The sequence below is a fragment of the Malaclemys terrapin genome, chromosome 3 (genome assembly GCF_027887155.1).
Source record: "Malaclemys terrapin pileata isolate rMalTer1 chromosome 3, rMalTer1.hap1, whole genome shotgun sequence".
Taxonomy (NCBI): domain Eukaryota; kingdom Metazoa; phylum Chordata; order Testudines; family Emydidae; genus Malaclemys; species Malaclemys terrapin.
The window spans coordinates 193492278-193509797 of record NC_071507.1 but is presented as its reverse complement, the minus strand read 5'-3'; the positions used below and the strand labels follow the sequence as shown (position 1 = coordinate 193509797).

At 42.7% G+C, this 17520-nt stretch overlaps 1 protein-coding gene across 3 annotated transcripts in view; it reads left to right on the top strand.

The window, feature by feature from the left end:
- RUNX2 (RUNX family transcription factor 2) overlaps positions 1-17520 on the top strand; it is a 192361-nt gene that overhangs the window by 155377 nt on the left and 19464 nt on the right. For 2 of the 3 annotated variants that reach the window (XM_054021898.1, XM_054021896.1), the window contains one exon: positions 2853-3014. The exons of the other annotated variant lie outside the window; for it this stretch is intronic. In XM_054021898.1, the coding sequence (XP_053877873.1) occupies positions 2853-3014 (162 nt within the window). The remainder of the gene's footprint in view (positions 1-2852; positions 3015-17520) is intronic. 3 annotated transcript variants of the gene reach the window in all.

The following is a 17520-nucleotide window of genomic DNA, read 5'->3' as shown; positions in this document are numbered from 1 at the left end:
GCTGCTTGGCTTGTACTGAGCATGCTCACATGCTCTGCTGAAGCTGCTCCCCTCACTGTATCCCCCCCATGATCATCAGGCACGGGTCGTCTCTGCACTGAGCTATCTGGACCAAGAGGCCCCAACCAAGATCAGGGCCCCATTGTGCTAGCTCCATAGTAAGAAACAGTCTGTGCTCCAAAGAGCTTACTAACTAAGCAGACAAGATAAAGAGTAGGAGAAAGAGACTATCCTGGGGAACTCAGGCAGAGAAAGGTTAAGTGACTTGCGCCCAAGGTCACAATGGGAGTTTGTGGCCAGGGGTGCTGAAAAAATTTGTATAGTGGGGGTGCTGAGAGCCATTGAACCAAACTGTAAACCCTGTATATGATGGAAACCACTTCAAGCCAGGAGGTGTGGCAGCACCCCTAATTCCAGCACCTATGTCTGTAGCAAAGCCAGGATTGAACCCAGATCTCCTGAGTCCCAGTCCAGTGCTTTAACCAAAAGAGAGTCCCTCCTCTCTTATTCTAAAATAATGTTTGCTTTTAAAACTCATACTGTTACAATAGTGAATTGCTGAAATCAAGGATAAAAAATAAGAATTTGTTTACATGACCCTAAAGACTTTATTCTTATTTTAAGATGGGATGGGCCAAAGAGGCTGTATTTAGATCTAGGTTAGGCTAGATTTCAGGGTCCCAGGCCAAATGAGGACTAGGATATGAGTTCAAGGTATGATGGTGCACAAATGTGACAAGGACTTTTGCTCCCATGAGACTTCTACCATTCTGAGTGGCAGAAATCCCATGAGATCAACTGTATGCATGAGAGTCTCATTGTCTTGGCCCAAATCCTGTGGCCAAGGTATTTTTTAAGAGAAACAGTATGAACCTTTCCAAAAATAGGAGAATCTTGAGTGGATTTTGTACAATAGGTAGTTTTTAAAAGAAATATGTAGGTTTTAAGAGACTTTTTGCAACTGTTTTTAAAAAAATGAAAGTTTATCTGTCAGCAAATCCATTTTAAGGTATTTCTTCCACATTCGAAATGGAAATTAAGCCCTTTCCAGTATGACATATGACTTAGAATCAAAACCATAAGGGACAGTCGTGGATCCAAAGACTGGGACTGAAAGCCTCCTGGAATTTGAAGGAGTTTGGATTTGAGGTTCTGGTCCTGACCCATCATTAATTTTAATATTGTTTTGCCACTGTGCATAAGCTTCCCCCCCCACCTCAGTTTAAGATTGCTTACTATGAATTGAATAGTAGATTACAGTACTGGTATGAGGCAGGGAGAAGTGTCAATATCAGCTATAACAACAGCCAGTCATATTTGAAGTTGTGCCAAGCTATAGGGCCCTAGCCTTGAAATTGTTAAAACAAAGAAGTTCATTACATTTAACAATCAAGTGTCCTTCAGATTTCTGAGGAGCATTTATGTTAACCATTTATATTATTCAACTCTAATATAAACTGCAAACCAAAGGAAAATCCTTTTAAAATTAAATTGGAAAGGGTTTTTTGGTTGTATCTGTATAGTTATTTTGCTTCAAGGAAGTATCTGCTTTCCAGACATCTCTTCAAACAAATCATGTCTGAACAGAAAAAATAAACAAGAAGTAGCTGACACGACAAGGTTTTGCCATGTGGAAGAGCAGAACGAGGGTTTTGGTTTGTGTTTTTAAAGATGAATTTCCTGAAGGAAAAAAAATGGGGAGGGGATTGCTTATGCCATTCAGATTTCGTGTTTCTGTCAACAAAGTGGAGCCTGAGACACTGCTCAAATGTAGCAACTTCTTGAGGTAACCTGGGATTGATTTGCTACTTTGGAAATAGTAGAGAGAATTTGGATGCGTTGCAATAGGTATAAAGCAATTTGAGGCAGCCGTGCATACAGTTCTCTTGTGTACCACCTAGCTTACTAAACAAACTCTCTTAGCTAGGAAATGCTGTTGGGTTTTCACCAATGTAAAAGAAAAAATAAATGTTGATGAGTAATTCCTCCTGTCAGCAGTGAATCACCGGTTATTGACTAAAAGCAAAATTGTTTACAAAACCTAGTAGTAGGAAAATAAAACTGCCCACCCTCTTCTCTCACCCAATGCAGCCCACCAGAACGTCTGTGGAAAAGAGAATCTGCATGCCCTTGAATCATTCCCTCCAAGGCAAGCTGTAAAAATTAGAAAAGTCATAATTAACTTTCAGTGGTTACCCCAAACCATTCAGTTTCAGCTTATATTGATGGTGATTATAAGTAATCGGGCTAGAATCCAAACGTGATTTTTTTTGGACAGATGCTAATAGGATTATTGATGTTTTCCTTCTTGGATCACTTTCTCAGTGCTGAAAACGCTTCTGTTTAATGTTGAAACTGGATATCAGCTTGACAGATGTGGCCATCAACTTTAGTTCTCCTTCCCTCCCCAAAAAGCCAGTTTTAAGTTCAGATGCAGCATTAAAAAAAGAAAAGAAAAAGAAAAGCAACCCCAAAACAAAAAGCCACACACTGAGGATGTTAACACAGTTCTGAGCTGCTGGTGGGATGCTTTCTTAGGATTGGACAAGAGAGTATGGGAATTTATGGAAGACTGGCCACATAATTTTAAATTCTGCTTGCTACTGCTTTAGAAATTCAGAGGAAATGCTTTGTTCTGCACTATGCATTTCCCGCCATATTATTTTCCAAGGTGAAAAACTCAGAGCCAGGGAGAAGGGAAGGATGCTGGGAGTTCTTGTTTGTCAGGCATTCTCATTCTTCATGACATCCATGTGCTTAGATTCTATAATGCCATTCTCATTGAGTAAGCTGCTGGTGTCCCTAAATCTTTTCATTTCTTTTTTAATTTTCTCTTTTTGTTTTGTTTTTAGACCCCAGACAGGCACAATCATCCCCTCCATGGTCATATGACCAGTCTTACCCATCCTACTTGAGCCAGATGACTTCACCATCCATTCATTCCACAACTCCCCTGTCCTCTTCACGAGGCACAGGCCTTCCTGCCATCACCGATGTGCCCAGACGCCTCTCAGGTAAAGACCATGCTTCAGCTAAAATACTTATGCAGACAGGAACAGGAAAGGTTGAGGCTGCTTATGCAGAAGCTATCTGCCCTCAAATGCAGCTTAGCAGCAAAAGTGAAGATCTGTCTGTGGTACCAGAGTTTCTGAACTGTGAAGGGGTCAAAATTTCCTTCTTTTTAAGGTTTTGATTCACAAATTAAAGTGCTACTGTGTTATTCTGAGCATGTAGTTTGAGTGTCTGAAGGTCCATTTTAGGTCAGGTTATCTTTAACTGTCTGATTCAACTACTGAATCACACTGTTGTCAACAGGGGGCCATTTGTCTATCTGCTGTGAAGCAACTATGATAATTTCTCCATATTTTTGATATTTTAATTTTGTTTACTTCTATCTCCTAAATTAGATTTGACTTACTGGCAAGGGCCTCTGTTTCTTTAATATTTAGGTTTAAGGCTCACTCTTGCTTATTTCAATGCAGTAGCTCAAGATAGCCAGTTCTCTTATTTAATGTGTGATTGAGATCTCTATCAGAAACTGGTTGAGTCACTTCAGGGTACAGAGCAGTCCTGGGAAGACTGGACAAATTGTGCCTTGGAATGATGAAGGAGAGAGGAAATCTTTTTAGGCACACACACTAGACAGCACTGACACTTATCAAACAAAGACGCATGCAGCCATTTAGTTCAAGTGGTCACAAAGGTAAATTCAGCTGTGTAAAGTAAGCCGGTTGTCCCACTATAACATACAACATGGAACGGCAGAAAATTGCCTTGTGTATTTTGTTAGTCTGGGGAACCGTAGGGGAAGGTGTCTTAGCTGGAGCATTAAAATTCTAAACAGACAGGTGTGGAAATATTGGTGAGGTATCTGCCCAAAGCATGTGTAATATAAAGAAAACTTTTACAATTCATTAGTAAAGCATGAAGAATTGGTCTTATTCTTTATTTCCATGTTTGTAAGACACTGTTACAGTCTCAAGATTCTAGCCCCATACACCTGTTTGACTTGCAGCCAGGTGAATTTCTTTCTGTCTTGTTTTCTCCCTTCTACAAAGCTCAGAGTACTGTAAACGCTATTCACTTCACTGAGCTGCATCATGGACAAACTGAATGTCAGCCAACAGGCATGTAGGATTTGATTAGTTTAGACTCCTTCATTTCTTTCATCTTGGAGGGGGGAAGCTTTGTTTCTCAAACAAATAGCAGCAAAGATCTCTCTGGCCCTAGTGCTCTCTGGGTTTTCAGAGAATGCAGCATTTCCATATGGGTCAACAGTTCTGGCAAAGCCCGACAGGTCCTTCTGGCCTTTCCTTGTGATGCTCATTTGGTTTAAAAACAAAATTAACTTTATTTTGAGGAAATGATGTGTTTGGCTTTAGATTGATTTTTCTTTAGTTTGAGTCTCCTAATGGTCTGCACAGCCCTGTGTGGTCAAAGCAGTTATTTTTGCAATTTTGCCCCCAGCAATACCTGCAGTGAAAGGCCCAGACTGGGACTGCCGCATCTGTATAAGTTACTTGCCCTGAAGCCCTTGCTTGTTAGTGTGTATTCAAACGTGAGTGCCTAGCATATGGGGTGCATGCACAATGGCTAAAAGACCTAACTATGTACATCATAGGGCCATATGCGGTACTTTTCTATTTTATTCCACAGCAAGCTATCCCCACTTCTCCTGTCCTTCACCTTTTGGTGAACCACCTCTCTCTCTCTGTTTTTGTCTTTTCCAAACATAGGAAGCTGGCTTTATCACTTAGTTCTGAATCTACCAAAGAGCAGTTTGATCTGCCACGAATATCTGAGACTGTCCGCAATACTGCGTGTTAACTCACTACCATTTAGAATGACTGCCAGTGGCTTCTTAGGTTGAGGACTAGGTTTGACTCTCAAACAGCAAGGAGACATATTGTAGCACCATTTGAAAACTCTGGCACCCTGCTTGCATGCCCCTACAACGCAGCGAATTCCACTGCACTGTGGCAAACGAGCGAGGGCTGGATCTGGCCTGTATTGTTTATAATGTGTGGAGTGGAATGTTAAAGTGCAGTTTTGTGACTGCAAAAATTGCCACCTTCTGACCCAAGAGATGTGATTTCCTTGGGTGTATTCCAGCTCCTATTTACTGGCTTTTGTGAACAAAATAAGTTGTACTGTTTTTTACTCCACTTAGCCCAGCGGAACCAACATAGCTCTGGGAGGGGAGTTTGATTCTAGTCCTTCTCACATATTGTCAACCCCATTGTTAACTAAGTCCCAACCTTGGGGCCTCAGTCACACTTGTCCAACCACACAGAAGGGTGAGATAAGAAAGGACGGTTTTGTGGATAGAGCACTGGACTGGGATTCAAGAGAATTGGCCTCAATTCCTGCCCCAGCCACAAATTCCCTGTATTACCTTGGGCAGGTCAGTTAATCTATTCTGTGCCTCATTTTGCCATCTGTAAAATGGGGCTAAAGCGTCCCCATGAGACGGGGTGTAAAATCACTAATGATTGCACGGTGCCTAGATATAAGATTTGTCCCTCAGCACAAATACAGATAGCCAGAAACACTTATGCAACACCACTGAATGCAGTGGGAATGCACAGGTGTAACTGAGCGCGAAAACTGGGCTGCACTTCATTACTGGCGGAGGGATATCAGAAGGAAAGAACCTAGCTCGAGTCTGCTGGGTTGGCAGTTACAACAACCAACGTATCACTTGTAAACTGAGAAAACTGGATCCTCATCCATTTGATCCATTTTTACAGAGTCATTTTGCAGAGTAGAACCAGGCTTTTGAGAAGAAAAATTACATTCCTGGGAGCACAAAAAAACTTCAGGCACCCTCCTGCATGAGGGAGAAATTACTTTATTTAGAATCAAAGCATTACAAGGCCTTGAAGAGAAAAATAATTGTTTCTCAGTACAGTGGCAGAGAACTGATTAGCACCTTTGCTAGAAATATACGCAGGCATTTTAATGAATGCCTATTGCTTATCAACAAATGGGAAGACAAATGGTAATACTTCAGATTCAGGCCTCACATGCCACACCCACAGTCCCAGAATTCCCTGCTGGCCACATTCACAGTTATGTCATGCTTATATCAACATTATATCACCCTAGTCCCTGCTGCCTGCCTACATGGCTTTGTCTAGACGGATATTTAAGCTTGAGAAGGTGTTGGGTACCACATGCCAGCTAACACATTTTAAGGGTATGTCTACCCAACAGCTGGTGTAATTCGCAGCACAAGTAGACATACACACGCTCACTCTGCTCTAGCTAATGCCTAAAAGTAGCAGTGTGGCCGCAGTGGTGCAGACAACGACTCAGGCTAACTGCCCGAGTACAATCCTGCAGACCACACGAGGACTTTTAGAATCAAGGCCTTCAGCAATTGCAGGCTTTGGCCAATACGTGTTAAAAGAGTAGTAACATTAATACACAAGAACTTAGTCATGAAACATTTACGGTACCTGACACAAAAGCAAGGAAGTAAGTAAGCCAACTAACAGTACAAACCACAGGCACACCCATCCGCCGCTTCACCCTGCCACTGCCACAGCTACCATACCTCACAGATCACAAACTTAACTCTGTCTGCTGGGGGATGCTAGCCTTCCAGCACCCCTGTTTACCAACGTATCCCCTACCACACCAGACTACTGCTCAGCCTTCCCTTCTTCACCACACTGCCCCTCTTAGCATTGTGAACTGTAGCAGTTTGATGTGTGGCCTCAGTCTCCAGACCTAGAGAATGATGGGAGATGGCATCCATTTTGAATTTCTCTGAATGAGAAGATTTTATGTCACCCTCTGCTGACAGATAAACTTTCATATTTTTAAAAACAGTTGCAAAAAGTCTCTTAAAACCTATATATTTCTTTTAAAAACTACCTATTGTACAAAATCCACTCAAGATTCTCCTATTTTTGGAAAGGTTCATACTGTTTCTCTTAAAAGATACCTGGCAAAAAGCAGGGACAAATTTTATCTAGAGCCCCAGTTTCACACAGTACTGAGAACGGGCATAAAAATTTTGCATTGAAGGGTCACCTGCCTGTAAAGAAAAAGAATGTATGCCCCATTTTAAGCCCATTTCAGAACTTAGACCTTAGTTCCTGCTGTACCATTGGGCAGTCTAGTTCCTCCACTAATGACGATTACTTGCTAGTTGTGGTATGTCTTCCCAGGTGACACCAGCACATTCAATCTCCTCTGTCACTGCCTTCTGCCAGTTCTTCCTTGGTCACCTCACTTTCTTTTCCCTCTCTTAGGTCCATCGGGGGTTAGGTTGGGTTAAGTATATCGCTACTAACTATATGGCTTTTTCACACACCCGAACAACATGGCTGGGTCCACTTAGCTCTTTAGTGTATGCCTGGTCTTCCGCTTTTTTTTAAATGAAAGCTGAGGCTCAAGAGTAAGTGAGAGGTTTGTCTGTTTCCCCACTTCTCCTGGCTATTCCTTTGCACACCTCACTTTGGGAAACACTGAGCTAAACAGACAAAGGGAACTTCTGAAAGCTCAAGGGATTCTATAAGTAGAACCATAGAAGGGTAGACATGTAGGACTGGGATCTCAAGAAGTCATCAGGTCCAGCCCCCTGTTCTGTGGCAGGACCCAGTGAAGTGAGATCATCCCTGAAAGGTATTTGTCGAACCTGTTCTTAACATCCAGTGGCAGGGATTCCACAACCTACCTTGGAAGCTTATTCCAGAGCTTAACTACCCTTGTAGTTAGAAAGCTTTTTCTAATGTCTAACCTAAATCTTCCTTGCTGCAGATTAAGCCCATTGCTTCTTTTTGTACCTTCCGTGGACATGGAGAACAATTGATCACTGTCCTCTTTAAGGCAACCCTTAATATATTTGAATACTGTTATTAGTTCCCCCCCGGAGTCTTCTTTTTTCAAGGTACAGATGCCCAGTTTTTAAAATTATTCCTCATAGGTCAGGTTTTCTAAACCGTTTGTCATTTTTGTTGCTCTCCTCTGGACTCTCTCCAGTTTGTTAACATCTTTCCGAAAGTGTGGGGCCCAGAATTGGATGCAGTACTCCTGCTAAGGCCTCACCAGTGATGAGTAGAGGGGGACAGTTACTTCCCATGTCTTAAAAATGATACTCCTGTTAATACACCCCAGAATGATAATAGCGTTTTTTGCAGCTGCGTCACATTGTTGACTCATATTCAGTTTGTGATCCACTATAACGCTGAGATTGTTTTCAGCAGTACAACCACCTAGCTGGTTATTCCCCATTTTGTAGTTGTGTATTTGATTTTTTCCTTCCTAAATGAAGTATTTGCATTTGTCTTTATTGAATTTCATCTTATTGAATTCAAACCAATTTTCCAATTTGTCAGTCATTTTGAATTCTAATCCTATCCTTCAAAGAGCTTTCAAGCCCTCCCAGCTTGGTGTCATCTGCAAATTTTATAAGCATACTCTCCACTCCATTATATAAGACATAAATGAAAATATTGACTAGTACCGGACTCAGGACTAACCCCAGCAGGATCCCACTAAATATGTCTCCCAGTTTGAAAGCAAACCATTGAAAGATCATACTCAAAGAGTAATTATCAACCAGTTGTGGACCTACCTTATAGTAATTTTTTCTAGACCACATTTCCTAGTTTGCTTATAAGAATGTCACGTGGGACTCAAAAGCTTTACTAAAAATCAAGATAAATTTGTGCTGTTCAGAAACAACTCTGTCATTTGCAGTTTGTACCTAAACCTGTGACTCATCGTATTTTTTTTTTAAAAACGGCACTATTTATTTTGCAAACCAAAGTTTGTCCATTTTTAGCCTCCTGCCCATTTAATCCCACCTAGGCATTATAGTCCCTTGGCACTGGCATGTAGAACATCAATGGGAGCTTCTCTCTACCACGGAATCTCTCATTGGAGCTATTGTCCAGAAGCTGGGTTGCATGATCCCTGCCTTTAGGATATAGGCCCAATTTTTCAAATGTGGGTGGCCTAAAATTAGGCAACTACATCCATATTTAGACATTGAAATAAATGGCCTGATTTTCAGAACCCAACTGAATTGAAGGACCCAATCCTTGTCCTTATTAAAACCCCATTTAATTTATTTTAAATTACGGTTGAGAAAGGAAATAAACAGGATAAATTGGGGCAGAGGGAAAGAGTTTTTATTTCAGAAGTATGGGATTTGTAAACAACAGAAAAGAAAGAAACAAGTGGAACTTGAAGTGGAATGAATTTGTTGCTGATACAGACAGGAAATAGCACACTCAAATATATGGGTATGTAGAGATATATTTTTATCTGAGTTTTCTTTGCAATGTGTTTTCTATTTAGGAAGTGTATCTAGATTTGCATCTGTTTCCAGAACTTGCTGCTAACAGTTAATAATGATGCCAAAACATACTTTAGTTCCAGCTTGAGACCAAATGATATTCATTTTTTGATTACTAATTTAGCATCTGATATTAATTAAGGATATTTTCCATAAGTACCAGGCCTTTTCTGAAGAGCTAATTAAAATTATATGAACTTAAACCGGAATAAGTCTCATAGTCTGAACATTTCTGTAATGATTATTCTTACCAGCCTCTACTGGTTTTTCTAAATAGAATGGTAACTACTTGTAGGGACAATGGAGCAGCCAGAGTCCAGAAACTTAAAGACCTTATCCTGCAACTCTTAGTTATGAGAGTAGTATCACTAAAGTCAATGAACTACTCATGCGATGGCTCTAGGATTGGGCCCTCTTATCTTTTGTATGTAGGCACATGTCCATGTCTGTGTCCTCCTAGTGATTGACACGGCAGGCCTGATCCTGTGCAGAACTGAGCTACACTAAGCGACACTTCCTTCCATTTAATTCAGCGGAACAAGGAGGGTGCTTGGCACCACAGGAGAGGCAGACAGCACTTTGTAAAATGGGAGCTGTTATTATGTGTGCACCCACAGTTACTGGGCTTGAGAGCACTCACATCTGTGATAAGGAAGAATAATTCCCTCCAGTGCAGGAATCACAAGATGAAATCTCCTGGCCTGTGTTACGCAGAAGTTCAGACGAGATTATCATCATATTCTCTTCTTGGCCTTAGAATCTATGGGCCCTGCACCTTGTTTAATCATTTACATCAGCTTGCACTGGTAGAAATGATTCCACAAGGTGCAGGGCAGTGGAGAATCACTCCTCTGAAAGTATGAGTATGCTTGGTGCTGTGCAGAATACGCCGAAGACAATGCTCTTGTCTCCAAAAGCTTTACACTCTAAAGGGCACAACTCTGCAACCCTGACTCACATGCAGTAATGCCAACTCAATAGACCAAATCCTCTCTTGGTGTAAACAGGTGCAACTCCATTGACTTTCAGTGCAATTTTACCCATTGACACCAGTGCAAAATTTGGCCTTTGATGAAGGTTGCAGAATTGGAACCTAACAAACCATCCCAACACCCTTCTGAGGTGGATGTGCTAGTATTTTTTATCTCCATTTTACAGATGGGGCAAGTGAAGTACCATAGAGACTAGACACTCTCCCACCCCCTGGTTCAGAGTAGAACTTTTCAGATGAAAAGCAAAACTAGAAAGGTGTTGGCTGAGAGATTAAAAAGAATGACTGATATTTGTGATAGAAATGGAAGATAAGAGCTGAAACAATGATTCACACTTCCTCTGGCAGAAAAAAGGACAGAACCTAGTCAGAGAGGAAGATAGGAGGGTACAGATGGAGGAGACTACCCCAAACTCCATTTTAAAGAGCAAGAGTAATAGGAGAGAAGCATTTTACACAAAAAAGGGAGACCTTCCGTGCCTAATAATATAGGTTTTAGGGCTGACACAAAAGGAAGAGTCAGAAGGAAGATAAAAGCAGGTGATGGCCTTTTGTTGGTCACTTGTGACTAGATCCACTCTACAGTAGGTGCAGAGTTTTTAAATTCTGCAGACATTCTGGTAAGTACTAAATGCAAAATTATTAGCATATTTGAAAAGCAAGGGGTTTTAGCGGCAATGGATTCTAGGGAGCAAATTGCAGTCGAGACCACTTTAATATTTGGAACGTTTAAGTTTATTACTGCAGAGACTGAGACACAGGAGAGAGGTATGTGAAAGAGCCAGTTTCTATAGTGGGTCTTAGGGATATAACAGAAGCTATAGAAAAAATTAAGATTGGGGTTAAAATCAGATTAGAGAGCTGAATTCAACAATTTAAATTTGCCAAAAGGCCAGAGCAGTGGTGTGCAAAACCATTCTACTCAGACCTCAGTACCTGGATTCAGCCCCACTTCATCTCACACCCTCCCAGTGTTTCATCAGAACTGTTTTGGGGGTGTATGCAAACTATCCACTGGAGCTTTTGGGGAAATTATTTTTCTCTACTTGGCTGCTCACAGATTTTTTTCAAGCTGCTGTTCAAAGTGTAATTCAAGTTTGAGCTGTATTCCATTGGGATGCATCACATGGTGGAAGTCACATGCCATTTCTCTGTCCCTATCTGGCTATGCCTTTCTGATGAGATCAGGAAGGTCAGCTCAACAGGAATTATTTTCATCTGAGGCTATATTTTTTGTCCATTTGAAAAACTCCATTGAAAAACATTTTCACCCAGTCCTAGACCATGTCTTGCAGGTGTTAGGCTAATACAGTAATTACCTTCTGAAATTCCTATGGGAATGGTTATGTTTTTATACTTATCCTGACCTAAGTATCACTCACTTTTACAAAGGAAAACTTATTTGTTTCACTGATATTAGACCTGTCTTGTTGTATCAGACTGAGGTGGAGGAATATTATTCCTGGACAGAGGCACAGACATTCTCCTGCACTTTTTGCACTATGTTTGGCCATTCCCTTTGAAAAACAATCACAGTCAGCAAGGTCTTCAAAATTCAGGGCAAGGGGACATCATGAGTAAGCAAAAAGAAAAGAATTCTCTAACTTGGGATTGCTTGGGCAAAAACAAAAATTCACAGTGTCAGCACAAACGTTGTGATACAAGACATCTGCTCTGCCAAACAAACTGTGGAAATAGAGAATGATTTCATCTATTGAGGCAGTAAATTGTCATCCGATGGGTGCAGCCAACCAGGCATCCTAAGAAGAATCGGTTTAGCAGCCTCAGCCGTGAAAGACCTGCTTAGGGTCTGGAGCAAAAAGAAGGTGAAATTATATACAAAAATACAGATTGATCAAACCTGTGTACTTCCAACACTCTTACACGGCTCTGAAACATGGACGTTGCTTAAACAAGACATAAAGAGGCTGGAAGCATTTCATATGCATTGCCAGCGGTGACTACTGGGCATAAGGTGGTTTGATTTTTATCAGTAATAGGGATGTATTTTTGAGAACTGGCCTTGAGAGGACTGAAGTCATCATTGGTCACTGCTGGTTGGTCCTTTTTGGTCATATAACCTGCCTCGGAGATGAAGTCCCTGCACATCAAGCCCTGAAGATTGGATGTGATCATACCTGATTAACTTGGGTGTATCAGGTCAGTAATAATCCTGTGGAGCTTTTAAACACCTGGCATAAAGCCAGACAATGTGGCCATGGACATTCAGCACTACAGACCCTCGCATACTGCTGTTGGGGTTCAAACCACTCCTACAGCCTTTGAATTTAGAGCCCAGCCTCTCCAAAGCATCCTCCCTCTGTCTCTCAAACACCACGTGTATAGCCATTGGTGCCAGGGGGAGAGGCAGCGGAGCTGAACTTAACCCCTTGCTCACTGGGGAGTAGGTAATGCCCCTGCCACACAAAGAAGTTCTCCTTCAGAAGCAGAGACGTCATTTGCACCAAACCATTTCTGCAGTGTTTTCAAAGGGCTGTAGCTGCACACAGAGGAGGCAGCTGCAGGGTGTGCTTTACTTCGTCAACATTGTCCACCTTCCAGGCAGGCACTTCCACCTGCAAGCCTCATGGTACGATTGCTCAAAACTTTCTTTAATTGAACAAGCTCAACTGGGACCAAGCAGGAATCAGAGAGCCCCATGTCAGGGCTGAAGGCTGGAGTCCAGATCCCTGCAGGAAATGCAGACGCTGTTGCCAATTGCAGAGTGTAAGATGCTTTGTCAGGTACTGAGATTGAGGATGCTGAAATGGCAGCCATTACTGAGGATGATGGGGAGGGGGAATGCCATGCTTAGATATCCCAGTGATGAGATGGACGGGTGAGGGGGTTGAACTGAGGGATAGCCAAACTGAGGCAGAGAGTCAACGACATCTTTGAGACTAGGAAGAGGAAGCACAGTCTGATTCTTCGCACTGTGGTGCCTATAGACGTGGAGCTCCCACTTTCATGTGCTAATTGGACTGTGGCATACATGAAATACTCCTGCTTTCTGTACAGCATATTGGCACTGGCAGTAGAGGGGCCACTGGAAGCTGATTCTCCTCTCAGGAGTACTTATGTTGAAGTCAGTGGACTAACACCTGTGTTTAAACAGCATACAGTAATTAAGAGGAAGTTATGTGGAAGGTCCTTCTCTTGGTTGTCTTTGCCAATTGGCATCACATGCTTGTTACTGGAGGAGGTGCAACATGGAATGTCAGTATCAGCATCTGCACCAACAATGTGTCTCTCTCGGTTGGCAAGGGACTAAAGAAAGCGGTCACCGTCTGGGAAGTTGTTCATGACGCCACATGAACAATTTGCACTGTATGTCATTGATGGGTTAGCTGGGATATCACTCTCAAACGCCTGGGCACCTCTGCTTTATGGCATCACCTTCCGAACAAGTATTGTGTTTAATACAAAAAACACCTCTTAACATCTGGACCTGTGGCGGCAGAACGTTGTGAAGGGTGTGGGTGGAGGGAAACCACCTCATGTGAATTCATGCTGTGAGGCCAAGTGCCTGTGTTGTTCTGAAAACAGAGCAACATCGGCCCCAGCAATGTCCCCAGGAAAAAGTAGTGTATGGGGCCTAGGAGACTCTTGGGAGATGATAGCATGATGCACTGAGAAACACATGGCCTAGCCCAGGGCTGTTTTAATTCGATGCCTGATGAAATTCTGGCACGTGCTGCTCTTTTCAGTTGTGGACGCAGAGGGGTTCCAAGAGTGGATGTTGGTTACAGCTTTGTATTTGCAAGTTCCAAGTGTGCACTGCTTTCCCAGAGCAGTGCACACTGCCTGGACCAGCTGTGGAGGTACACACACTGGTTTGCCTTACTAGAGACATGGGGCTAACGATCAAAGCAATGATTACGTTTGAGAGGGGCTGCTAAGCCATCTTTGGATTTGTCATCCAGCCACCTACCATTGCCATATTGTAGTCACTTATCATTTGTATTGTGGTAGCACCTAGGAGCCACATCATAGACCAGGACCCATCGTGCTTGGTGCTGTACAAACATGAGCAGGGCAGGAAGGGGTCACAGGCGAAGGCTCTGCCCCAGAGAGCTTACAATCTAAATGCAAGATGGATACACAGTGGGTGAGGTAATATCTTTTGTTGGACCAATTTCTGTTTGAGAGACAAGCTTTAGAGCTGACACAGAGATCATCTTCAGCTCTGGGAAACTTACTCAGAGTGTCACAGCTCAATACAAAGTGGAATAGATTGTTTAGCTATGACACTCTGAGTAAGTTTCCCAGAGCTGAAGAAGAGCTCTGTGTCAGCTCGAAAGCTTGTCTCTCTCACCAAAGTTGGTCCAATAAAAGTTATTGCTTCACCCCCCTTTTCTCTCTAATGTTCTGGGACCAACACGGCTACAATAACACCTCATACAAAGATGGATACAGACAGACAGATGGAACACAAGGAAACTGTGAGGCAGTATCAGTCAGCATGATAAGCAGCACGCCAGCAGTCTACCCATTGTCAAGTTTTTTTAGGTGTCATGACAAAGAAGAGTTTGAAGGAGGACAGTGGCATAGCCCTGTGGATGTGTACATCTTCCCAAGAGTGAGGGGAAGCATGGGAGAAAGCACAGAGTGCTTGTTTGAAAAAATGTAACAAGTAGACAATGGAAACTGGTGATTGGTCCTGCTTTGAGCAGGGGGTTGGACTAGATGACCTCCTGAGGTCTCTTCTAACCCTGATATTCTATGACATAGGCCGATTGTAGCTGGGGGTCAACATTTCAGTAGTGAAAAAGAGACAATGGGGAGGGTGAGCCATGAAGGGCCTGGAAAGAAGACAAGTAGCTTATGTTTGAAGCGATGGAGAAAGGGGCCACTCAGTGCAGGTAGCCTTCTGAGCAAAATTCAGGGGGGCAGCAGCCTAGCAGACTGATTGACCAACACTTCTCTTTCCTCTTGATTCATGATGTTATATGGGGTGGTTCAAGTGTACAATGGCAGCTTTCTCCATGTATCCTGCTTCATTATTGTTAAAATATATTCATATTACAGTAGTACCTAGAGATTTCAACTGAGATCAGGCCACATTTTGCTAGGCTTTACAATCTAAACAAACACAGGAAGTAGCAGAATTATCAGCCTCCCAGTTCTACAGATGGGGCACTGAAGTGCCGAAAGGCCAAATGACTAGTCCAAAGTCACACAAGGAGTCAGTGACAGAACAGGGTATTGAATCCAGACCTTCTGAGTCAAGGGCCAGAGCCTTTACTCCCAGAACATCCTTTCTCTCATAATACAGATGTGGTATCTCCCTGTGCACAGCTACCCTCAGCTGTTTTTATGTGGCAGAACAACTGGTGTATTCAGATGTTGCTTTGTGCACAAAGATCATTTTCACCTGGGCAAATGGGAGTGGCCCCCATGACTCCCATAGTACACATGTTCCTACATAGAAAACTCACTTTATTCTCTGAAACATCTGTGGTACCCTGCTGTGGAAAAGGCTATATTTTGCAGCTCACGTGTGAGTTTCTTAACATGGCGAGACCTTAGTGTCTCCAGAACTGAGGCCAAGTCACTGCACATGATGCAATTGGGGAACCCCACTGGAACTGCTGCGTCTGCTAGACCTTACAGGGTGATAACAGCACAGTCTAGTGGTGTGAGCAGAGGACTGGGAGCCAAGATCTCCCAGGTTATATTCCAGATCCACTGCCACAATGCATGTGCTTCATGATAGTTTTTATACTGCGGTGGTAACTTTCAGCTGAGTACTGTACAAACATAAATTCTGCCTCAAACTCTCTTTCCTTCCTGTCAGGTAGGTTTCTCTCATCTGCCATTGGCAGCACTTCGGCTTGGAGAGATTAAGGCCAACATTTAAAAGTGTGGGAGCTTACAGTCAAGTATGTATAATCCACGTATAGGCACCTAAACAGGTGGTCTGATTTTCATTTTCCCATTCATGGCACCCAGGTTTGACAACAGTGACCCAAGTGATTTGCCCAAGGCCACCCAGTGAGTTAGTGGCAAACAGTATCAGAACTCAGGCTTTTGACTCCCAGTTGCCCTGTATTATAGCTCTGCTGCCTTCGGTGCATCTAGGAGGACCCTCGACCCAACAAGCAAAACCCAGACAGAGTGAAAGATGCTTAGGTGGAAGGGTTGAGTAGCACTAGTGAGAGTTCCCTTTGGCTTTTGTCTAGCTGAAAGGTGGTAACCCTGGCTAGCCAGCATAGAGCTGCCAAGCCAATAGGTACATACACTAGATCAAGAAGCCAATGAAGTATACGTATTTAAAACAAAGCCTTGCCTCAAAACAAAGACAATTCCCAACCAAAAGCTTTGTTAAGATGGAGGTCGGGTTTAAATGTATCACTAATTTATGTGGGGTTAGGAGGAGGAAACCATACTGGAATGCTGCAGTTTAAAAAAAAATCTGGAAACCATGGATGTCTAATGTAAGATTCAGTTTTTTTTAAAAAAGGAGACTGCACTAAAAGTGCTTGAGAAGCAATGAGTGTTTTAGGAATACAGCTGAACAGTAGGAACTGGAGCTGCTGACCATGAATTGGGAGCCGAAACAATTTTCACAGTGTACAAGGGTTTCAGAATGCTGAATAGCCCCACAATAGACATAAGAGGCAGGCGAGGGGTTGTGGAACTCCATGAGAAGGAACATAGAAGATTAAGCAGCCTCTAGGACACAGCTTGCACAAAATGACAAATGGACCATGAGATAGGACTCAGAATTTAGAACTGGTGGTTAGAGGAATAGTCTATTGACTAGGATAAGGTGTCAGATGCCCGAGGAGCACAAGGAGATCTTCTGACATAAAATCTGCAGTGAGATAGATGATCTAAGAAAGTGAGATTTAGGGGCAGCAGAAACACGAGATAGGAATTGTTGAAAGAATCATCTAGAGCACTAGAGACCTGTGATGTGGATCCTGGCAGGTCGGGAGAAGCCACAGAGGAATCCTGGGTGGGGGGATAGGGGGCAGGAGAAGGCAACTCCCCCCCCCCTTTAAACATATATTCTTTAAGGGTTTTTTTGTCTTCCTTTTGATTCATGCTAAAAGGCAGCCTACAATTTTTATGGGTGAAAAGGAGGGCAGAAAAAACTCTCGGTACCATAAAACTCTATGAGTCAGCAGTGTGCCCTTGTTGCCAAGAAGGCTAATGGCATATTGGGCTGCATTAGTAGGAACATTGCCAGCAAAACGAGGGAAGTGATTAT